This window comes from Protopterus annectens, chromosome 3.part0 (genome assembly GCF_019279795.1).
Source record: "Protopterus annectens isolate FY-2018-M chromosome 3.part0, PAN1.0, whole genome shotgun sequence".
Classification (NCBI taxonomy): Eukaryota; Metazoa; Chordata; order Ceratodontiformes; family Protopteridae; genus Protopterus; species Protopterus annectens.
Window position 1 is genome coordinate 1,196,744,896 of NC_056731.1, and position 26,343 is coordinate 1,196,771,238.

Genomic DNA, 26,343 nt, shown 5'->3' on the forward strand with positions numbered 1-26,343 from the left:
ACCAAATCTGTTACTAACATGCAGTCCTTCAAAACCTCTGCAATAGTATTCTTCAACAAAGCTTGGATTTGCTCCTGTATAAACCTAATTTGATGTACTCTTACACCTTTTTCTACCTTTACTCTCTCTATCCCCACTACTAACTTACCCTACCCTCCCTTCCTCTACACATACTCCACTAATGTTACACTCATACCTTTTCCACATCTATTCCTACTGTCCCCTCTATCACACCCTACACTTCTCTACTCGTACGATCCTATCCCTTCACCAATATAACCTGTTAACATATTTCATGACCTCTAGAAAATTAATAATCGTAATAATCATCTATTATGTAAACAATGCTGCTTCATCCTGTTATAAAGCTCTCCATATAATTTATGCTTGAACACTATGAATTTATTATATTATGTCTGTTGAGTTTTTATTCTGACAAACTAATGTGTAGTTTTTTCAAATTTTGTGCTTGAATGTTATGACTTTATTATGTCTGTCTAGTTTTTCTGTCGCTAGCCTGTGCATTGAATATACTGTAATTCTCCTGTTGTTTTCCTGAAAAAAAAAATATCCTTGTTTTCCGCCTTTCCTAAACTAGACTAGTCCCTTATACAGGCTTTGCTGTATTCTGGACTTTTGAATAGTTCCTGTGTTGCCCATTTCCTTACTTGGACAGAAGGAAGTTTCTTTGCTCACCAGTGGGAGTGGGGAGCCTTGAGCAGCCTATCTGTCCCTGAAGGAGTGACCTCAGCACAAGAATCTTGTAGTAATTGGTCGTTTTGGGCCATTTCTAGCGCTTTGAAGTTCCCTGCATAAAAACCCGCCTTAGCGTGGTTTTGCGCGATTGTGCGCATAACGCAGTATCGGGCAGCACCGCTTAATCGGGTTTAAAGTATTCCCGGCTCCACTAAGTCTGCTCTTCACTTTTTCCCTTAGAACTGCTCTATCTCTCAAATTAAACACCCTATTCTCAATCTAAGGTCCTGCACTTGCCCAAATAAGCAATCTTGCAATCTAGCACTAATAAACTAAAAGCACTACATCCTCATATACTCTCCAAAATTACCTTGTCCCCTATTGGTCCTTTTTAATTAAGTGATAAAAGAGTTCCCTTTACTACTCTAAGATTTAGTTAATGGTTTCCTCTCCAGTCCAGCTGGTGAATCTGGGAATCTTGAGGTAATGTTACAACTGCCTCATGTACACGGACAACCCTCTCCTCCTCCAAACAGGTTCAAACATATGTGAGAGAGGCAGCCATATAGCCAAACTGGAGGCTGAGCTCTCTCACCTCAGAACTGGTGTAACCAGTCAGGGGGAGAAGGTACCCTCACACAACACTAATCCAGTCTCACATAGTCCTACCACAACAGCAATCCAAACACATAAACACACAAAAACATACTCGGAGGCTCTAAACAAAAATCTACCTAAGCAGCAGAGACCTCCAAAGCAGACATCCAAGCAAACGCTACCCCACAGCAAAACACGTGCAACACATAGCTCACAAAGTCAGTGTGCCAAACAGTCACAGCCCTTAAGGCTGAATAACACACCTGATACACTTGTAATAGGTGATTCTATAGTCATACACATTGATGTCCTGCTCACCAGGCTGAACAAGGAGAAGGTCACAGTGAGCTGCCTGTCGGGCGCTAGGATTCGCCACATAACACAAGCACTCAGGTCACTCCAAAGCAAGTACAAATATGATTTGGTCATAGTACATGCTGGTGTGAATGACCTGAGATGTACCTCCGTTGACTACATGAAAAGAGACATAGAGGAGCTCTCCGATCATGTAGCCCAGGCCGGTATGACCCTGACCTTGAGCAGCATCTTACTCTCACCTAGAATGATGCCGCAGTATAAAGACAGAATGATCGATTTTAACAATTGGCTAAAATTTTGGTGTCATTCAAAGGGGATCCAGTGCCTGTCAGCCTGGGATGACATGCTCGACAAGCCACATTGCTTCGCTAGGGTCGACTTTTACCTGTCACCCCTGGGCTTTCGGATACTGGCAAAGGCACTTGCTACCCCCATAGTGCCTTTTTTAGGCAAGGCTCAAAAGACAAACCCACCTCCATAGAAAACACAGAGAACAAGAAACTAAGGGTAATGCTGCTAAACGCCAGAAGTCTAAACCTCAAAATGCACGCACTCTAAGCTCTCCTCAGTATGGAGAATATCAATATCTGTGCAGTGACCGAAACCTGGTTCAAGGCTCCAGAGAGTACCCCAGCACTAGCAGGTTATACCTCATATCATGCTTTTCGACCCCAAAACTCAGACCGAACCACAAAAGGAGATGGAGTATCCATATTTATCAAGGATACCCACACCTCCAGGTTAGTGGAGTTGCACGAAGCATCAGAAACCATCCATGTGCAACTAACAGTGGGCAAAACTACCTTTCAATTTATAGCATGCTACAGACCACCGTCTCATAATCAGAAATCACACTCGGCTTTCCTGAGAACAATGGAGAACATGAAGATCTCTCCAAACACCATTATATTGGGTGACTTCAACTACCCAAACATAGACTGGGAGCATTACTCAAGCCCCAACACCCTAGCCCAAAGGTTCCTGGAATTTATAAACTCAAATGCCATGGAACAACTAGTCACAACTCCCACAAGAGGGAAAAACATACTTGACTTGATCATCACCAACATGGGGACCTTATGCTCCACACCAGAAGTATACCCCTCATTGGTAAGATCAGACCATAAATTAATTTCACTGTATATCCAAAACCCGACCCCACCCCCAGCCCAGAAAACCACAGTGAAAAACTTCTCAAAAGCGAACCTCACACTTCTCAAAACCGAGGTGGAATCCTTCAAGGCCCCCGGGCCAGTGGAAACTACGGCGCAAACCACAGAATCCTATATAAACGCATTCTATGGACACCTCCAGGAATGCATGGATCATGCTATCCCAAACAAAACCAAGACCCAATCGTCCAAAGGCAGGCGTCCAGTCTGGTGGACCCCAGCCATAAATAAGCTGTACAACAGAAGGAGGAAGCTACTACATGATAGAGCAAAATCCCTAAAAGGGAAGGCATCTCTGATCAGTACTAGCAAAAAATTACGATCCCTCATAAAATCCTCCAAGGCCAGCTTCGAGAGAAAAATTGCACAAGACACTAAGGACAATCACAAGGCTTTCTTTAGCTATGTTAGGAGCCTGGGATGCAACTCCCAGATATGCTCAGAGTTGATTCTAAATGACAAAAAAATACAATGAACCCACAGACATTGCCAACATCCTGGCAGACAGGTTCAGTGCAAACTTCTCCCACCTTCCCCCTCAAAAGAGCAAAATGTATATCCCAGCAGAGTGCAGCCTCCCTAACATCTCAGATGCTCAGGTGAAAGCCGCCCTCTCCAAAGCAAAAAACACTGCTTCAGTGGGACCAGACGGAGTCCCGGGTTGCTTCCTACATGAACTCCAAGAAGAACTAAACCCTCACGTAAAACTGCTGTACAATCTCAGCCTCACTACAGGATATGTATCCAAAGAATGGCATACAGCAACAGTGGTCCCACTCCACAAAGGTGGTGCCTCAACGAACCCTGGTAACTATCTCCCCATAAGCCTGACTAGCCTTATCTGCAAGGCCATGGAGAGGATCATCATGGAACTCATAAACAAAGACATTGGGGACCTACAGACACTAGATCCTACCCAATTCGGCTTTGTCAAGGGCAGATCCTGCCTCTTGAACCTGGTCAACTTTTTTGAAACAGTCACCAAGGCCATAGATGAAGGGAAGGTAGTCCACACAGCCTATCTGGACCTCGCAAAGGCATTTGACACAATACCCCACTCGGGCATCATAGATAAGCTATCCAGCTTAAATATAAACACCTATGTCACAAGATGGGTTGCTAACTGGCTCAAAGACAGAACCCACTGAGTCAGAATTGCCGGAGCCATTTCAGACTCAAAACTGGTTACAAGTGGTGTCCCTCAAGGCTCTGTTCTGGGACCTCTCTTGTTCGGCATATACTTTTCTGAGGTACAGGCCAACACGGGAGGACTATGGCTGACCAAGTTCACAGATGACTGCAAACTTGGCGCCATAATTGACTCTCCAGCTGACATGAACATCCTCCAAAAAGGTCTCACAGAGCCGGATAACTGGTGCCAGAGCCATGGCCTAAAGCTAAATGCCAAAAAGTGTATAGTCATACCCTTTGGCAAAAACAAAGTGCCCACAAATTACCACAAAGGTGGTAATCCATTAAGTACAGAAGAAGTAATTAGGGACCTGGGGACCCAAGTTGATAGCAATCTCTCCTTTGACAACCACATTGCCAAAATGGTTAGAAAGACCTTCTACATAGCCCACCTTATCACGAAAGGATTCACATCTAGATCAAGTGAGGTAATAGTGCCCCTTTATTCATCCCTCATCAGGCCCATCATAGAATACAATGCCCCTTTTGGGATGTACCTTACCCGACACCTGCAGCAACTAGAAAGACCCCAAAAGTACCTCACAAAGAGGATCAAGGGACTCAAACAGATCCCATATGCTGCCCGGTTAAAAAAACTCCAGCTCTACTCAGTTGCATACCGCCTACTTCGAGGCGATCTATGCCTGACATACAAAGCTATGTCCAACCCAGAATTAATGGACATGCTCCACCTCAGAAAATCTAAATCCCTTAGAACCACGCGCTCGAGGGACTTGAACCTCAGCACAGAAATAAATAGAACATCCTGGAGGGACAGATTCATAACCCAGAGGCTCCCTTCGCTCTGGAATAGAATCCCAGTCCATGTTAGGCAGAGCATCTCACTGACTCTCTTCAAGAGGAATCTTGATGAGTGGATGGGAGATCGTAGGTTTACCCCGGGAATTACTTCTGTGTTACTGCTAGACAGAGGCACAGTAAACTAACCTTAAAAAGGGCACAGCAAACTCAAATCAAAGGGTGGCGAAAGCCATACACTCGGGCTAGGCTTATAAATGTCCCAGGGCAGATAGCCTAGTATGAACCTATGAACCATATGTATCTGAAGCATTTCTCTCCAGGCCTGTGCTGAAAATGGGTACCTCATGATCCAGTTGGACTTTCCCAGTAAACAAATGCCAAATAAATAAATAACTAAATAAATTTACCACTTCAGTTAGAGCGGGATCAGCATTGTTGCCTCACAGCAAGAGGTTCTCCCATTCGATTCTCGGCTGGAGTGCGGGGAGTGCCTTCTGTGTGGAGTCTGCATGCCCTCCCTGCGGTTGGATGGGCGTTCGAAAGACATGCGTAAATGAGCGTGCCTTTGTTGAAGGTTGGACGTCGAGCTGGCACCTCGGCGTTTGTGAAAATCTACTGCCAATCATTAGCAGACCGGAGTTCTGCTGTGGCGACCCCTAACTGGGAAAAGCCGAAAGACAAACAACAACATCAAGTTAGAGTGGGATCACTACTACAGTGCTTTAAGAACTTTATAACATATCTAAAATAATGGGGCGGAATAAACTGATCTCCATGTATTCTTTCAGTTACTTCCAACAAGGATGAGACAAGAGCTCTCAGAGGGCACAGTATATCCTGTCCTTTAAATAGCTGGTGAAACAGTTTGTTCTTGGAACCTCTAATTCCAGCTTCTTTGTCTTATTTAGTAGATGGGGAATGATTGGCAGTGTAATAGAACTTAAACGTAGTCATACTGCACTGTGTGCTGTCATTGTATTATTTCATTCTGAGGTAGTTATGGCATGCTTTGATTACTTCAGAGACATATGATTTTGATTTTTATGATTTACCTTTATAATGTAAAATGCTGCAGCAAAACATTTTGATAGAAAGGCATAAATGGCAAACACTGAATAAAAGCCTGAATGTGATTTAGCCCACAGATTGATGTGTTTCTGTTGGTTTACTCCTTAGGCTGTGCTGCTAACTGGTGAACAAGGTACAGCAAAGACTGTAATTATCAAAGGATTTATGTCAAAGTACAACCCAGAAGAACACATAGCCAAGAACCTCAATTTCTCATCTGCAACTACTCCACTCATGTTTCAGGTAACACAGTATCTCTTTAAAAATACATTTGTTTTGCAAAAATAAGTTGTAAGTAAGTAATTTAACTACATATGAAGTAGCTTAAACTTTGTCAGCACTTTTTATTTATTTACTTATTTTTGTCTGTAGTAAATTTAATGAGTTTGGCAATATTCCAGAACATTGTATAAACTGAATATTATTGTGGGTATGCAGGACTGAGTGTTAAGGTGGATTATTTCACAAAATATAAATAGCCCTTTGCAGGGGAAGTATGACAACATGTTCTTCTTCAGCATATTTTCTATATATTTTTTAATTTATTATATTCTTATAGGAACTCTGGTACCTAGGGATCCATAGTTCTGTGAACACTAATTAATCTTTGCGACTTGTTGAGTCAGCAGGCACTAATTTGTTGAGAACTTCCCACCATCAAGTTGCAGTTTCCAGGAGTCTTTTTCCACAACAGTATTGATGGAGACTGTTCTTCAACAGCAGGCCTTAACTTTACTGTTGATGTAGGCTTGCCCCTGAAAGTGATAGACTGTCCCTTCCTTTTTCATTTTTTTATTTTTCCTTTTATTTATTGCTGTCTGGTTTTTTTTCAAAGATATTAAAAGTATGACATCTGTTTCCTACCAAATGTGAATATGGACTGAAAATTGCCGTTGACTAATATTAACTAAAAAAAAAATACAGGGTAATGAAGTAAAAATGAGACACTGGTGCTTTCCCACCTATCTGTTGAAAAGAGAAGAATTTAAAGAAAGGGTATTGGAAATGATTTGAGAGTTATTAGAGAAGATAGAAATTGGCAAACAAAATAAGGGACTAGAAAATTCAAGGATATAATCTGTATGGTAGTCAAGAAAAGCTGGCTCTATTTGCAGATGACTGTATCTTAGACCCGATAAAACCAGAAAAGGACATTTCAGTGTTTTGAAACATTTTGAGGCAGTTTCAGATCTTTTCGGGATAGAAGATTAATGAAGTTAAAACAAAGGCAGTAGTTTCATTAATTCAGATTCAGTTAATGGTTTTAGTTAAGTCTGAAGAAGCTGTCTGAAATAGCAGTGAAAGCACTTACCATTTCTTTACATTTTGTATTCATTTTTTGTTCATTAAAGCGAATACTCCTAGTTGTGGTATATGCTGTTTTTTTTTTTATACATTTTTTCCAATCTCCATTTCAAGCCTTCAAGATCCTTGGTCTCGGGGCATCTATTCTCATTGATTCTTACATCTCTTTTGATGGGGACAGTTGCAGCTCGATCTTTGGGTTCTCCATTGCTAATGGATTCAGGGCTAGCATTCGAGGCTGTGAAGAGCAAGGTAGCTGCCACTCTGGAGGCACAGTCAGACCCTCTACCAGTGTCTGCTTCTGCCTGTGGCATCCACCTGTTGTCCCTTCAGGCCATTCATCAGGCATCCCAAGGGCAGAGCAGAATGGAAAGCCACAAGGAAATGGTGCAGGTTCAGAGTTCTCTGGGGATTCGGACCACTCACCCCCAGAAAACAGTATGCAAAAGGAAGCATGTAGACTCCCATAAATAGTCCTTAACATCAGACACTGACTTGGGTGATTGAGAAAGCTCTTCACACTCCCCTCCAGAAGACTCTACTTTTGTCAAGATTCTTGAAGTGATGAGACAGAGAAGCACTTGGCCAACTGACAGCCACCTCGCAGAGTGAGGAGCTGCTCTTTGAGACTTACCAGTCTTCACCCTATACTTCTTGAGTGGTCCCAACTGTCTTAGGTTTGACTGTCAGGAGAACATGGCAGGAATTGGATTCCATGGAGGCTATACCCCAAAAACCTGATAAAAGTCTTCACCCCCCCCCCCCACCAGGATAGGCAGCATTGGTCCAAGAGACATCTGGTGGAACTCTGACTGTAGCAGCAGCTATTAAATGAGAGCTAACAGACAATGCAGTGGTTGTCCACCTACATAGCAAGGACTCTAGAACATTGGAGAGAATGGGGATGCACAATTACACCTTGGGTAATTTTGCCCCGGGGCTACTAAATTATGCAACACAAATTAACCGCTTCCAAAGAGATTTAGCATAAAAGACTAAGTTCTTTATAGAAGCTGCCCACCACTATGTCAAGGAAACAAGTACTGTGGGTACTTTGCTAAATAATATAAAGCTGTTCAGGCAGCTATTACATAATGCAGTCAATGGAGGAGCTAGAGTGATGGGAACAGACATTACCCTATGAAGTCATTGTTGAATTTGCCTGCAACTTTGTTGAGAATTTTAAAGTATTCTTCACCAGTGCTTGCTGTGATGGTTCCACCCTTTTCAGAGCAATGGTGAAAGACATGTTAAAGTGGTGTGAGCAGGCAGGTAAGACTGTCTGCCATGGATGTCAGGTTAGAGAACCTTCGAAGATCCTATAACAAGAATCAAAAGGGTTCCAATTCTCTTTGGTTTAGAAAACCCAACATCAAGCCTTTGACTCCTCCTCATACAGGATGATTGTGGCAGTGGTGAATGCTGACTGAGAGATCCCAGAGGCCCACAAAATCAGAGATTTCATGGCACTTTTTGCAAAAGCAGTCCTTATGTCCCCGAAGGCTTTTCCAACTGCTCACCTCTGGAGATAGTCAGAAGTCGCTTATCTTTCCACTCAGCTGCATGGATGGCCATGATGCAGGACAAATGGGTAAGAGAAATATTATCCAAAGGTTATACCACACCCTTTCTCCATCTCCCTCTCTGAGAATTACTCTCTCTGCTTTATCAAACATTCATTTAGTGTGACTGAAATGATGACTTCTATGACATTTGCAATTAGTCTTATATTTTATCTCACTCTCATCATTTATCATGTTTAAATTTGCATTTTGACTTTTAACTAATTCAGCCTGTCTGGTGGATTAGCATTGCTTTTTCTAACTTTAGATTAATTTCAAGCTGTAACTTTTGAAACATTTCTACATCAGCTAGCACATTATTTTTCATCTTTCGTGGTATTAAAGTTACAATCTTCTACCAGTATGTTATCACACTACAAGCAGTGTCACTGGCTCAACTGGTAGCCCACTTATCCTGGTACTGAATGATCAGAAGGATGCATCATGTATTCTCATACCAGATACTTCCATTAATTTTTCCAATACTGACACTGCAATGCAGCACAAGATGAGTGCTGCATTCCTGACTGTGCCGTACTTCAAACGAGACATTAAACCAAGAGTCCATCTACCTGAGTTGGTGGTAGCTCAGGCAGATGTTAAAGATCCCACAGCAATTATAAAGAAAAAAAAAAGTATGGGGTTTTATATATATTTATTCAAATCAAGCATGTCTACATTTTTTTTGCACACAGAAAATATTATATAAACAAAAGTAATACCTGCATGCTTCAATAATCAGAAAATTATTACACCTAAATGCATTGATCTGATGTTGTCAATCTTCACATAGTCTTTGATAGTGGGTTCGGTTCTGAACCCTTGGAACTGACTCAGCTATTATTCCAGTTCGCGCTTACCAACGACTTCTTAAATTACAATTCCCAATTTCTTAAAATTCCATGTAATCCACCAGTTGTGTTTTCTCTATCTTGATTTGGTCTGTTGACGTAGAACGCATGTATTAACATGTAAATATGTAATGTTGTAAAGCATTCATTATTAAGTTCCATATATACTAATTTCCATATCATTTTGATTCTCATCCTCTTTTTCTGAGCTCTTCCAGCACCCAAGCCACTAGCTGAATTTACTCTTGTCAGCTGTAGTCGGGTACTTATCCCTCTGCCCCTTTTGTCCATAGTCATCATGGTTTTCCCTCATGACTAAATACCATTAGCAGTAAGTAAGTTATTTCATTGTTCCTGCTATTAATTACTATTATTTAGTCAGTATTTAAAAACACTGACCAAAAAATAAAGTTTATTTATGTACGTTTGGTCACCAGAATGGTGTGCTGATCTCAGTCTACCAATCTCAGACATTGCATGGGTTAATATTGTTCAGACAGAATCAGTGAAAAAAAAAAGAACATAAAGTAACTAAAAAAATACAAATAAAATTCTGACACTAGAATATCTTAACTGTGGGTTCTTAGACTGAGCTTGTGCCATAATAGGTAAGCAAAAGTGTAGCTAGGGTGTGGCAAAGGGAACAGCCACCCTAGGTGGAGGTGTCACTGGTGGTGGTGTAATACCAGCATTCAGTTTCAGAATGCCAATATCACATTTGCAGTAAGGTCTGAAGGTGTATAGATTCAGTGCTGTGTGTGCATGTAGTATTCATAATGAACATAGTAAGCCGTTTGTTAAATGTGTAGCAAGCAGTTTGCTACAACTGTTCTGACACTTTTGTTTTTTGCTGCTGAGCCTCATCAGGAACCTGCAATGGCAGTCACAACAGCTAGCTTTGTCTCTATAGAGAAGTGGCATAATGTATATACACAGGTTTGGTATAATATATAAAAGGGAGACAGAGTAGGAAGGTGGAAGGGAGGATAGAGATGAGGAGGAAGAGGAAAAAAACGTAGGGAGACTTAATTTAATAGAGTCTAGACATGGTTGCAATGATATGTGGTGACTGTGGTGAACAACATTAAGTCATGTGACTGGTCTGAGGGCATTGACACTTGGATTGTTTATGGAGGACTTTTTTTTTTTACTGAGGTCTGATTTTTAAGTTACTGCATGCAGTATTTAAAGTTTTATTTTTTTCATGTTGGGAATGAGGATGCTCTCATTTTTTACATGCTGTCCTAATAGTGTTTGCACATTTGTATCTCCTTATATACAGTGCCATTTATTGTGTAACTTGTGAAAGGGTTTTAAGATTGTTTATTAGAAAACTGAGCAGCCATGTTAGAAAAAGGTAGGATAAAATAAAGTTTTTTAGCACTGTAATGAATGGTTGGATGAGTGATTTTTTTTAAGCAGTGGAATGATTTTATTTTTACTATTTTATGGGTTGTTTGATTCTTTTTGACCATGTCACATGCTGTTAGAATAGTGGTGCTGCTTTTAAGTTGACTCGTGGTGTTATAGTGATTGTCAGATCTATATTAACTGGTGTTCACTGCTGCAGATGACACTACAACCTATAAAAAAACAGAAAAAAGAGCCAGCAAACAGTGACTTGAGAATAAAACTGTATTAAATAAGTATATTCACAGCAAGTTTTTTGATCCATTGTAGGTTGTGATTATTGTTAGTTCCACAATACATTTAACGTACGTATTTAGTTTGTTCAGTTTTTACATACACTATGTTAGTATGGCATTTATCTACATTCTTTAGGGTCAATTGGGCCTAAGTATGTCTGATTTATGAATCTATACACTGTTTTCTGAGACCGGGACATTGGTATTGGTTGGGGAATATTGATAGGTGCTTTTATATCTTAAACAATCCAACTTTCATGTATATAATTATGTTTTCAACCTATGGTTATTGACCCTAAATAGCCTATTAGCCAATTTGGGTTACATTTTTTATACAGCAAGTTGAATTGGTTTTGCACTTATTTCCCTTTGCAACATATTATGCCCCTTACAATTTTCATGGTCTTAAATGCTTCAGCATTATTGGCTTATGGGTCTACATTCTAGTTTTTGAGAGCAAAATACTTTCTTTCATTATTACTAATTCATATGTACTCTTTCCAAATTTTTGGATTATTACATATAGGACTATTGTTTTAGCCTAGCAGTCAGCAACATTATTATAACAACATTTAACTGCTTAGGTTTTATATATATTTTTTCAGACATCAGGTTGGGTTTAGTGGATTGCCAACATATTTCTTTTGATATTGTAGTTTCCTTTTGTTTACCTACTAATACTAATTGATATTATTATATCATTATATTTTGACAATCTATTGTTGTCATTTTTATTTTTCTGCTTGATTCAGCATTAATTGCCCAGGTTTTGTCTATTAATATTAAACTTTTTTGGACCTGCTCAGACCTCTTTGTCAACATAATCATTGCTGATTAGCAGCCATGATGATTATTCCTTTCGACATTCCTCACAATATGTATTGTTGACTTGATATAATTTTTCAGTTTTTGAATTCATATAATTTTGGGTTTTTGGACGCAGCTTTGGATATAACCATTGGATGCTGTTATTGTTCAGCTACCCATTTGAATCTTTTTACATTTCAGGACTGACATAGCTGTGCTTGTTGTGGCTATTATCGTCAGCCTTTTTGACTTTTTGATATTTTTTGGTATAGTGATTATTTTTTGTTGTTTTGGAATGGACCTTTCTAGCTTTATTCTTGGTTTGGCTGCTGATAGAGAGGACCTTGGGGTCTTTGGACTCGGTCCTTGTAATCAGAGCAATACTGTTGAGCCTAATTCAATTTCTTTGGAATCTAGTTGTAGTATGCTTTTTGATGATCTGAATAAACATCTCAGATCACTACGGTCCAATATCTGGCATAGCAAATTATTCAAAGCTTATCAGACTGCAGGAATTACTCCAAGGGGTTTGCGTATACGCACTATTCCCCATGTGACGAATGCCGATGAGGAATTAAATCAGCAATGGTCAAAGATACAACAAGAAGCCACTATGGCCTTTGTTGTTGAATTATATAATTTTCATTATCGGGCTATTGATAAAGAGTTGGATCAGATTAATGTTTTAGTTGGCAAACTTAAGGTTTATGAGCAGGAACCACTTTTTAAGAAATTATTGAACAATGTGGCTTCAGATTTACGCAAGCTTGATGCTGAACTCAAATCCAGAAAAACTAAAAAGTTTACTAGGGACCAGGAGGACTACAAAAGGGGCACTCCATTTTTATCAAACACTAAACATGTTAGGTTTACTACTACTGCATATAAACCTACAAATAAGAGAAAACGACCTAGATTGATCCTCAGAAGGCATAATACTGATACGATCTCCTCTTTCGAGGATACTTCCTCATGCACTGATAATGAATCCCCAGCAGTCTCAGGGTCACCATCCCCTAAAAGAACTCCAGGGTCTATCCCTTTAGGCCCAAATATAAGCGGGGTGGGCGTAAACACCGTAGAAGTGGAGAACATTCAGGGATTACTGGACATTGCGTTGGCGAAGTGAATACATCACACTACAATGTTTTAAATTTATCTGAACTTGAATTGTCTCCCACACAGATCAAGATGTTAAATAAAGATCTAACATTCATACCTGGTTTTACTGTTTCTGAAGAGTCATTTGCACAGGATGTTTTCAGTTTTTGTCGACTTTTGAATTTAAAATTGTTTTTTGGTGAATCAGATTCCACTTTTGATCATGAAAGGTTTATATATCACAAATCCGATTTTTCTCCACCAATGCACCCCATAGTACATCAGTTCCAGAATAGCATTCTCAAGGATCTACACTTTTTTGGTTCAGACATCCCATTAAAACATAACAATCTATCCTTTACAGAAAGACAAGCTATTCTGGAACTCCAACACAATAAAGATATTGTCATTATTTCAGCAGACAAAGGTGGTGCTGTCGTGGTCCTTAACTGGGTTGATTATGATAATGAGGCTAAACGACAACTTTTGGACGAAAGATATTACTCTCGCATGTTGGTAGACCCAACCTCCATGTTCAATAAACGAATTGAAAGGTACTTAACACAAGCCAAGGAGTATGCCATTATAACCAGTGAAATTATGCATCAACTTCTGGTTAAAGATCCTGTCAACCAATATATTTACTTCTTACCAAAAATTCACAAGGATCTTTTACATCCACCAGGCAGACCGATTGTATCTGGTAGGGGATACATCACGGAGCCTCTCTCATTATTTTTGACCAATCATCTGAAACCCTTGTTACCTTTCATACGTTCACGCTTACAGGATACAACAAATTTCTTGCAGATCATTTCTGACACACAACTTGAGCCTGGTTGGCTCTTATGTACATTGGATGTGAGTGCTTTATATACAAACATTCCACACCAAGATGGGTTAGATGCATTAGCTTATTGGCTGGAAGTTTCCAACTTATACAGTTTGGACTTCAATGCCTTCTTGGTTGGTCTAGCCCAACATGTTCTCACCAGTAACGTCTTCTACTATAAAGAGCAATGTTTCTGGCAAACTAAAGGGACCGCTATGGGGGCTTCTTTTGCCCCCATATATGCTGATTTCTTTATGGCTTATGTTGAAAAATGTATTTTATATGACAAGGACAGAAACATTTTTCTAGCTCAAATTGATATATGGAGACGTTACCTGGATGACATTTGGTTGGTTTGGAAGGGGGATGATTGTTCACTATTGGAATTTGTTACCTACTTGAACAACAATGTTTGGGGGTTGCACTTTACGGCAAATTTTGATAGGGATACCATTACATTTTTGGATGTATTAATCAAGAGATCTTCTGATGACACCTTATGTATGGAAGTATATAGGAAATTCCCTGAATATAATTCCATCTTGCATGCCTCTAGTTACCATCCACCCCACATAGCACGCAATATTCCAAAGTCACAACTTATACGTGCCAAACGTATTTGTTCAGATGAAACTACTTTTCTTAAGCACAAATCAGATTTAACCACCAGATTCAAACTTCGTGGTTATAAGACTGGTGATATATCAGTGGCTAGCCAACAGGTGAGCTCCATGGTGAGATCAGACTTGCTTACATATAGGACAGATACCAACAGATCTTTACAACCCCTCAGGTTTACCACGACATATGCTAGGAATTCTAACCGTCTCATCCAAAGTGTACGCAGGCATTGGAATATACTTCAATGTGATTCTGACATTACCAACATCATTCCCGATAGTTGTTTGTTTTCCTACAGAAAAGGAAAAAAATTAAATTCTTTCTTTAATCACTACAAACACAAAGATACTGGGACATATGAATCACTACAAACTACATTATCTGGTGAACCGCTATATGGTTGTTTTCCCTGTGGACATTGTACGAATTGTCAATATATTCATAAATCCAAACAATTTTCCAGTCGTAATTGTCCCAGTGTATTTGACTTGAACTTTTTTTCTAATTGTTCAAGCGATTGGATTATCTATTTAGCTACTTGCATCTGTGGCTCTTTTTATGTGGGGCAGACATCTCGACCCCGAAGAATACGCATTTCTGAGCATATCAGCAATATTAAACAAAAAAGAATACATAATGCACTCTACAAGCATCAACTAGTTCACTCCACAGCCAAGTTCACATTTATTATTATTGATATTATACATGGAAATCGTGCTAATAAAACAGGATGGCATTCTATATTAAATGCAAAAGAAAAGAAATGGATCATTAAACTGGGAGGATTATTCCCCCCGGGGCTTAATGAACATCTTTAATTTTTGACCAATGAACTGCTTGCTTATTAGATAAATACAGCTGCTTTTTTGTGATTTTTTGTACACTGAAGAAGGCTGTGCTTCACCAGCCGAAACCAGTCTGTATTTTGCTGTGAATATACTTATTTAATACAGTTTTATTCTCAAGTCACTGTTTGCTGGCTCTTTTTTCTGTTTTTTGATTGGGATAGTTTGGTTGAGCCGTGCAATTGCCTACGTGCAGGAGGTTCGTTGTCTGTGGTGCACTACAACCTATAAGCCATTCAATTATTTTGAGAAAAAACACTTTTGTTCAATATCCATTGTATTTTGTTATTTTATGCCATTAACTGAATAACTTAATGTATGCATAAAATTGAGTGTATGTACTCCTTTCTAGCTGGTTGTCATTAAGACTTTTGGCTAGCCTGAGTACAAAGGAGTGACAGTACAGGTTTCTATAGTTTCTTTAACTTTTTTAAAACTAACTTTTTCTGTCATTTCATACAGCGTTTTTAACACCTATGCATTCTTTAATATTTACAAAGAAGGTCTTCTAAAGATCACAAATCATTTAAGAGTTGAACTAAATTTGCAAAAGTACCATGCATTTAAAAATATATGCTGTGGATTATTTGATAAATTCAAACTCATTTTTGTAGGAAAAAACTTCATGAATGGGATCCTGTACTATTTTTTAGTTTGGGAATTATGATACAACCTATTCCTGTTGTCATTGTTTAAGCTTTATGTGCAGTGTGATATAATCTGACCTGCTGTCTAAGATTCTCTGTGTGTGGTTTTTTTTTGATAGCGTACAGTAGAGAGCTATGTGGATAAGCGCATGGGAACAACTTACGGTCCACCAGCTGGGAAGAAAATGACTGTTTTTATTGATGATATCAACATGCCTGTGATCAATGACTGGGGAGATCAGGTAATTAAGGAGTGCTTACAGAAATCACTTTATTTATGGTAAATGGGAAACTCAGTTTTGGAGTCTGTGTTGATTTACTTAAAAATTTTGCCTTGCAAAGAAATATTGAAAAAATGTGTCTTTAGTTTTTGTTAGGTATGACATCTAAAGGAAGAACTTTATCTCCAGAAAACAAAAATGATGACTACTTGTACTAATGATATTAGTGATGGAGTAATAATTTATGTACATATACTCAGCTTTAGTAGATAAAATGGCCTCACAAGTAATTACTTGTCTACTTACACATACACTGGTGCAGACAGCAATAATTATTGCATTGCCGCTTTATTCTCAAAGCCCCACATCATTTTTACAATTTTTTCTGACCCTGTTTTGAAGAAGGTTTGACTTCTAGTGAAAGAATGTAGCACACATTGATGGTAATTCCATGTTTTGAACCTAAAATTATGATTTTTTTAACTGAACTTCTGTATTTAGAGTGTTTATGTGATTTTACTCTGCAGTTATATTGAAATTAACTTTTGCAAGAAAGGCTTCATTATGTTTTTCACATAGTATTATAACCTAGATACAGTTATGTTTGTCAAGGCCATAGAGAATGTTTATTGGGTGACCTCAAAGGGGTTCTTGTAAACTCTCTAGCAACCCAGGAATTAAGATATTGTCCGAACTTTTCCTAACATGGGTGGAGAAATGCCACCATGGACTGGGGACACTGTCAAGGCAGAAGTAACATTCTGAGAAAATTATAAGTGCACTGGAACTCCCCTTCTCTGAGGTGGCATATCAGAAGTGGATGGCAAAATTGGACCAGTCTCAGCAGATGAAAATACTGCACCAATTAAATGGTTCCTCTGTGATGGTGTTACATGAGTGGATGAGAGCTGGCGAAATGTGCTAAATATTGTTGCAGTGTCACAAATTAACACTCCTTTTCAGAGATTTTGTACATTAACATTCTTTTTCAGTATTGTGTTGAATGCTAGGTCAGTACCTGTGGACTGTCAAACTGGGGGTGGGTGGGGGGGTGGTCCTCTTTTTCAAAAAGGAGACATGATATGTGTCAGTTGTAGGAGGTATCATATTCCTCACCCTCCCTGGCAAAACATATGCCAGGTTGCTATAAAGGAGGATTTGTCCATTAATCAAACCTCTGCTTCAGGCAAAACAATGCAGATTTCATCATATACTGGACTGAATATTTAAACTTGCTCCAGTATTAGAATATTCTTAGGATTTTTCCAGTATTATTTAGTTTTGTTTTGTGAGTCTGAAGTATGCATATGATTGTGTGTTTAAAAGTGTTTCGTAGGAAATGATAGGACAGCATGAGGTCCCTTGTCTATTGCTGCATGCCATTCTGTACCTGTATTTAAGGAGGGAGAATTGTCTGCATTCTCAACTGTTAAGTCAGATATGTTCAGTGTGGACACAGAACTCTACCAAGGGTGTGTCTTGTCTTCCTCCTTTTTGTTATTGTGATGAATAGTATATCAAGGTTTGGACAACGTGTAGAGTATTGTGTTTAGTGTTGAGTGTTGCATGTTTGGGTACTTATGTATTATCGCAACCAGATTTTTGTGCCAGCAGCGGTTGTTTCCTGATCATTAAATATGTTCGTTAATGTGCTTCAAATGGAATACAGTGTGTTTTCTTTAATAAAACAGGTTTTTTTCCGGAGGGCTGTCAACACACAGTACACAACGTGCTGCTGTTGTTTCTTTGTGCTCTTTACTGGTAACATGTCACTTCTTGCAAGGCTGTTCACACTGAATGTTCTTTGTCAGCCACTGCTGTCAAATAATGGCCATACATACAGTTGGGAATCACGGCTAGGAGTGTGGAAGTTAATTTAAGCTGTTATGTTATGTCCTTACTGGTACAAGTGACTTTGTCCTACATTTTGGAAGGTAAACAAGCTGGAACATCTGATTCCTGCTTTGTGACATACTGTCCTCATCCCCATGTCATACTTTACATCCTCAAGGACTGTGAAGTGCCCAACCAAGAAACTGCATACATGACCCAGCGTAGAATGCGGTTGCGAGAATACATAAGCATCAGCAAAACCTTCAGCAAAACATTACTTTTTCAAATGTTGGAAGTTAAAACCCTGCCTAAACAAACTTCAGTGTAAAAGAAAACAGTGTCTGATTGGTTTTCATTGCATTTTCAGTACCATGTAGACATCAAAAAGCAAACGGTATTACCATGAAAATCTGGTTGCGATAATACATAAGTACCCATGTTTGCTCTGTGCAGATGATGATTTTCACCTAGTTTTAAGTGACTGTGTTCTACACCATGCACTGGAGCAGTTCAGTGCTGGGTGTGATGTGGTTAGAATGATACACAGCAACTCCAGATCATAAGCTGTGATTCTTGGAGTCTTGGAAAAGTGTGGATTAACTTTGGGATCTTTTTCATGACTGAAGTTAAAGGGGATCAAGCGACTGACCCTTGTATGGGTACAGCAGCTGTACTACAGTCATTGTTCTAGGTGGTGAGAGTGAAGCGAGACCTCAGCCATAGGACAAACCTGTTGGTTTATTGGTCATTCTTTGTCTCCTTCTTCACCTCTGGGTAGTGACTGAAAGGATGGGGGTTATGCTTTAGTCAGTGACTGAAAGGATGGGATTATGTTTTTGGCAGTGACTGAAAAGATGGGATTGTGGGTAATACTGGCAGAAGCAAGTTCCTTTGTAGAGGCGCTAGGTTCACCGTGATAAGATGAGAAGCTTGGCAATGCAAGATTGCCAGTGTATAGACACTACTCTTCCATGTTGAAAGGAGTCTGTTGAGGTAGATTGGGCATCTTATAAGGATGCTCTCCAGGATGTCTCACAAAGAACATTTTTCAGGCATGGCTGATTGAGAAGAAACTCTACAGCAGATGCAAGACATGTTGCAAGAATAGATCTGTCAGCATGTCTGTCCTTAGAGGTGCTGTGGGTGAAGAGGAGCAGTATGCAACTCTATATACTAATGCATTGCTTGCTGTAATGTGAAATAAACAAGTGATTTGGATCTTGAGAAGGCAGTCTCAGGTCCCTTACCATTATCCATGTGCAGGTTGTGAATCAATAAAAGGAAGTTGGTATAGAAAAAAAAAGCTTTGTGCATGCAGACTGCCCTATGTGTGTGCAACTAGAACCCACTGTTGGCTTGTTGTGCCAAACTGGGGAAGCAGGAGAGGAGATAAGAAGACACAGTTCTGAAAAACTCCTATTGCAGAAACAACTTACCCGAGATGCTGTGAGGTTAGAGTTTTTGTATTAATTTAAACAGGGTCATAGCCATATATAACATAGTTGTGTCCTTTCTTTTTTCAAGTATGGTTGTAGATTTGGAAGGTGGGATAAACAGGAATTAGATAATTTGCATGCAGTCTTTCTCATAGACCCTACTATTTTACTTGTAGTGATCTAAAAGGTATTTTTAAAAAGTTCCATTATGGGAGTGAGACAACAGGCTGGAACCCAAAGTGATGTGACAGCTTCCTTCAAGCCCACCAGGTGCAGATAATTGAAGAAAATGTAGGAGATACCCCATGTTATTTAAAGAATTGTACTTGTACTATAGTAATGCAAGCTTATCTGGAAAAGCATAAGGCAGATTGTTATCTTCATGACACAGAGAAAGTCGCTTCTGACATATCCAGAATTCCTTCCCAAAAATATGTAACAAAGTGATAACATGTCTGTGGAAGAGAAAGAGGATGAGAGTACTATCAACAAAAATAAAAACAAAATGGATTAAAGATCATGTCTGAAGGAGTGAAATGACCTTATGTTTTTTGTATAAAACAGTGTTTGCATGCATTCATACGGCATATAATAAGTGTGTGTGAAGGAGGCTTTTACTTCATTTTAGGATGCAGTCCTAATTAAGATGGATTAGGGTGGGTAAGTAATTTTGAATTGAGTATTGTAATTGCCAAACTGTTAAATTAGCAGTTTGGCAGTTACATAACTTAATTCATAAATACTTACTGACTCTAATCCACACTAATTAGGGCTGGAAGCCAAAGTGATGTAACTGCTTCCTTCACCTCCATTAATATTAATGTCATAATCATGGCTGTGTGAGTTTATCCGGAAGCAATTTTTAAAGTATTTTTCTTTGTAAAGTGGTGTAAAATTACCTTTAGTTTTTGCATAAAAGTGTTCGCATGCATCTTTATGCATGCAAACACTTTTATATATATATATATAAAAAAAAAAAAAATAGGTCGTTTTGCCCCTTTAGACATGATCTTTAAGAAGTAATAGAGTTGTTGAAGACTGCAAAGGGAGGGAAGGTTTATTGCCAAGCTGAGAAAAAATATGACCCTCAGCCTTCTACCTTCAAAATAGTAGGATGGGGTGAAGCAAAAAAAAAAAAAAAAAAAATATATATATATATATATATATATATATATATATATATAAATTTTACAGATAATATAATTTGAAAGACATGGCACTGGCTTCCCATAAGAAACTGTTGGCGTATAAAGTGAATACATGTAGACTAGAGCACATTATGGTCTTGTGTAACTTGTCATTTCAGTGATGCCATTCAAGCAGGGTTATCACACAAATCTTTCCAGCTGATTTTACTGGTTCTGCTGCTGCAATAGATGCTGAGTGATTATTTCTTCAACACTCCAAGACCACAACTTCTGTAGCTGCATTTTAAGATGATGACACTGATCACCACTGTGGAACATACTGGCAGTCTGGGGTGAAGGTATCATTAGAGAACAGTACAGCATACTCCTTTTATGCTTACAGAAAGTTACTTCAGCAGAAGAAATTCAGAGGTTTTATTGAGAATGCTATACACCTCAGTGCTTTTGACGAACTAACTTGATGTGCTAACCTTAAGTTGTTGATTGCAAATATGCCTGAAATAAGCATGAATCTTCACTCACACTGTCTTGCTAATTCATGATATCCTGTGACTTTTTGGGGTACTTTTAGCACAGTGGGTTAGTTATACTCTCCAATTAAATCTAGAGCTTTAGTGTTTGTCTAGTTCAGGCCATCAGTACAAATTATTACTTAATTCCTGCTCTAAGCCTATCAGAGGCTTAAAGTGTTAGGGTCATGCTTTATTCTTAGCATTAGGGTTATGCTGAAGATAGGTACTTGTTGTCAGTTGTCTGCTGTTATGGTTGAGGTTAGGACAATTCTTGGCAGATGAAGTATGCAAGAGAGTGCCGGAGATATGCACACAAATATATATGTATGCAGTGAGGCATGAAGAGTTGCATATGGAACAGATATTACTGCACACTCAGAGGTGCTGTAAGGCATGAGAATGAAGGATGACTGCCTTACAAACCCTTGAGATGCGGTAATATCTGTACCAGGCATACTCCTCCAAATGCCTTATTGCATTTATAAAATGGGCATCTGTATTTTTTCTGTTTGAATTTTACATTTAGTACTTTACATTTCATAATGATGCGTTTTAGTATAGTAAAGGGTAAAATAGCTCCTTTGCCCATTTTAACTAACTGATTGTTAAGCATGATTATAACTTTTTTACCTGTTTAAAATTTTGGTATGACGTTTTAAGGCTAATCATATAAGTGAAAAATGACAAAACTTTCTCACAAAACAAAAAGAAATGCTTCTTTATTCTAAAATATTAAAAAATAGAAACAAGTATTCACACAACAGAGTACTTCTTCATGTAGTCTGAAGTAGTACTTATTTTTTGTATTTTGTAGAGCCAGTTTTGCAGATTTGCTTGTAGATTTGTACTTTGCTCAGAATTAATTGCCTCAAGCTACTTTTGTACTTGGAGCTAGTCATTTAAGGGGCCCTTCTGTCAAACTGTCCTGTGCTATTTCATAGTCAAGTTTATAAATGGATGCTAACCCTGTACAATGCCTCCACTTAGTTCTGACAGGTGAATGAGTCCAGATGAGAAGACGCACCCAACAGTAGCACAGTGTTTCAAAGTGTATATAATGTTTTCCAGGTAACACAGACTCAAACATATTCACAAGAGTAATGAATTCTGGTGGATACTTCAAGAACTTAGACACATATATGTGAGCTGTAATGCCCCTCAAAAAAATTAAGTTGGTTAAGCTGAAGATATGTTTGTTGTATTATCCTAAAATATACACAAGGCCAATCATTTTCGTGACAATGCCAAAGAACTGAAAAACATATATATATATATAAAAGCATTAAAGCTTTCCCCCACCCCCATCATATTTTTTAAATTGGTTTAGCTTATAGTATCTTTGTTGTTTAATTGGGTTACTATGGTAACTTTCATGTGTGTTTTATTTCTGTTTTAAAATATGTTTGTTTTCATGCAGTATTTTACTTTTGTGTACGGTATTTTCAGAGGTACCTCTTAGATCTTTCAAGGTCTAGTAGAGTCTTTCTTTGCAGGTGTGTGTGTGTGTGTGTGTGTGTGTGTGTGTGTGTGTGCGTGTGTGTGTGTAATCTAACTCCTGGGTTTAGTGGCTACATTCTGTTGCAATGGTGACTGTTCTTCCTTTATTTATTTCCTGTCATCACTGTATCATTTTCTGTTGTCAATTTCTTCAGAAATTGCCTTTTACCTTATTGGGTGCTATTTATAGTTATTGATCATATAATGCGCTTAAAACTGTGGGTTTTAGTTCCCATCATACTTCTCAACATCCTGATTTTGCAGAATATTCCTGATTTTGTCTCATATTTTTGTATTGTCCCTTATAAAATATTAAATAACTGAGAAATGTCTATCTGTAATACCAGACATTAGTGTAGTGTATATTTTACTGTAATTCATGCAAAAAGTTAATAGAATATGTTTTATATGAACCTCCATTTTCTAAACAGTAATATATAAAAATTGTCCCTGATTTGGGCCTTTGTCCCATATTATTTGTAGCTCTGTCCAAAATTCTTGAGCAGAGAAGTTGAGAGGTATTGAGCTTTTATTACTGCAAGCTGCATTTAATTTGTACTACAGTCCTGATTCCTATTGTGTTCCATTTCTTTTGTATTGTTATTACTTACCTAGGATTTGTTTTCTAGGCTTGTAGTGTCATTTAATGAATTGGATCTTTCCCTATGTTTAATTTTTAGGAATTTTGGTATTTTCTAACAATCAGAAAGTATATCTTAAAAGGAAAGACAGACTGTTGTGTGAATGCTTATATATATATATATATATATATATATATATATAGATATATATATATATATATAGATATATATATAGATATAGATATACACATATATATACACACACACATATATATATTTTTATATAATATATATATTTTTCCCCCAAAATAACACATTTTATCGCATTTTTATTGGGCAGTTCACTTTGAGGAAACTATTTCTGTTTTGACAGGTAATTTTTTGTGTGCCGCTTCTGTAAACTTTATGTGTGGGATTTAAAATTTGCTGGAGGGGCTGTGTGCTGTTTGTGGAAACTAAATGATAACTTATCATCTTAGTGACTCCTACCAGCATAGCTTACCAGCTGTAAGGCGTCTTCCTCAGCTGCAGCATGGATAATTACACTGGTCCTGCTGTTCCTTCTCTCAAGCTACCTAAAAAAGAAAATGCAGTTAAAACATGAAGCTTTATCTTTAGTACAGGTTCCTTTAATACCTCTGCTGATGGTGGGTGACTTTGCAGTGTTCGCTGCTGGTTCCTCAGACTACTTACCTTTTTCCTCAAGTCCCTCTGGTGTAGCCTTGCCAGCCACTATGTATTGAGGGTCAGACACATCCTCTGTCTGTCCCCATGTCCAACATAGGAGAACCATCCATTTTATGTAACATCTTAGCAAGATCTTCTCAATGTGGTTGGGGAAAGAGACCTCTGGTTTGGAATGATAGGCTGCCCATACACAATTCTATAGCCAAAGATTCTTATTTTTTTTTAGTTAGTGAGCCTAAAATGTACAAATGGAGGCTTTCAATTTTCCTGAGACCATTTCTAGATTAAAGGATATATTTTCTTATGAACAGGTAGTGGTTCCCTGAGTTGAGCAGATACAACAGTATACTTGAACAAGTAGCCCCTAATACTCCACTGATTCCTTTCATTTTACCAGCATAGGAGGATGCTTTTAAAGCTGCCTGTAATGCTCATGATTCAGATTCATGTTAGAATGCTGACTTACCAAAATGCTGACATTCATGTCATTGAACTCATTTAACTGAAAATGCAAAACCTCGAAGCTGTAACAGAAGCACATGGCACGATGAAAGTTGGTAGTTGTGCAAGATCATGGTACAGCAGGAATTGGGGTTTTGTCCATCCTTTGCTGTAGTGAGGTCTTGGCATTGGTATATGTAATTAGCAGAGAGAATGGGGAATGTCGAGGGTGCTTGCCCGCCCCCCCCCCCAAAAAAAAAAGCAAATTGTTGTTGTTATGCTCCTGTGTCTTCTGTTTTGAGAGTTTGTGTTTTCAGTTATTTGAGTTTGATGTTTTGAACATTGCCAGTTTGGTAAGTTGATGTTGTAACATAGACCCCTCCTGACTCCCAGTCATCTGTTCCAAACAAGGCAGGCAAACTGTAGTTTTTCTCCATCTAATAAATGTCTCTGTTCCCATCTTAGAGCAAACTCTGCTGCTATCACTGTTTAGGCTGCTGCTGTTAAGAGACACTTATCCAGTGCAAATCCAGTACCTGAGTATAAAGAGGGAAAGTGGCTGGTCAGATAGGATAAGAGACATTTTTTTTACCTTCACTCTAGCCTTTAGAATTCTTAATTACCAGGGCTACATGTTGAAGTTTATATTAAGATGTGCCAATAGTTTGAGTTTTCTGCTTCCCTGACTCATGAAATTAGGTCTTATGTGAATCAGATTGTTTCTAACTTCTCTCAGATGTCCAAACATGCCTTAAAATGTGTGTATGATTGCACTGACACTGTTTCTAAGGCTACTTCTTCAGCTACATTCTTAAAGATTTGTTTGGCTTTGTAATAAAACATTTGGAGATGAGTTCAAGTCAGAAATTTCTGTTACTCCTTTGATGCAGAGTTTTATTTGGTCCTTCTATTACTCTGGTCCTCAAGCAGTGGGATGCAAGGGGTAAATTACTGTAGGGAGTATCTAGGATTTTTCAGGAACCCCAGGATATTCCCTTCCAAACCCTCTGTTCCCTTTAAAAGGCAAAATAAATGGGGGGGGGTGCTGATAACAGGAAAGCACCCAAAAAGAAAAAAATGGCAGAACGAGACCAATACCAACCCCAAAAAACAAAGAATTTTCCCAAAAACTGATCAAGCACCAACAACTAAATGTCTGTGCTGGGAATCTGTTCCCCTTCCCACCCCCTCCTCCCCCAGCCTGTCTTCCCCTTTCCCGAAATCTGGCTTTCAGTGCCCTCTTTTACCATTGAATAGTCTCATAGAATGGGTTTTGATCATGCTTCAGAAGGATTACAGTTGGCAGTGGATAAAATTCCCCCTCACTGGGCTCAAATGTCCTAGGCGTAGTACTCATCCACATGGGGAGTTGGGTCTATATTAGGAAAGCGAAAAGACGTTTACACGAATGCATAAACGTCGAACTGTATAGCACGAAGTGGACTTAGAGCGAAAGTCGAAAACTGCAAAAATGGAAATGTCGAATTTCCATGGTTGGCCCATCTGTGGATTAGCTGCATATGGTAAGTGTTGGATAGTTATGGAGTTTAGGATAGGATGCGGGTTAAGGTAAGTACTTAGATAAGTAATGTATGTTAGACTTAGTGTAGGGTTAGAGGAAGGGTTTTGTTAAATGTATGTATGTAGGTTATTTATTTTGTTTGTGTATATTTTCGTAGGGGAAGTGTGCGGTAGTTACGGACCTTAGGGTTAGGGAGGGGTTAAGGATAGTGCATAGATAGTTTTGTATGTGGGGTTTACTAGTGTTGGACGTAGGGTTTTGTTAAATGTATGCATGTGGATTATTTGTTTTGTTTGGGTGTACGTCTGTATGGGACATGTGCGGTAGTTACAGACCTTAGGGTTAGGGAGGGGTTAAGGATAGTGCATAGTTAGTTGTGTATGTGGGGTTTAGTGTAAGGTTAGAAGTAGGGTTTTGTGCTTTACTTTAGGTTAGAAGTAGGGT

The 26,343-nt window shown here is 38.7% G+C and overlaps 1 protein-coding gene across 1 annotated transcript in view; it reads left to right on the forward strand.

The window, feature by feature from the left end:
* The window catches only part of DNAH5 (dynein axonemal heavy chain 5), a 1,226,896-nt gene that overhangs the window by 215,565 nt on the left and 984,988 nt on the right, over positions 1-26,343 (forward strand). Inside the window, exons 9-10 of the mRNA XM_044065791.1 lie at positions 5,913-6,047; positions 16,141-16,263. Of these exons, the coding sequence (XP_043921726.1) occupies positions 5,913-6,047; positions 16,141-16,263 (258 nt within the window). The remainder of the gene's footprint in view (positions 1-5,912; positions 6,048-16,140; positions 16,264-26,343) is intronic.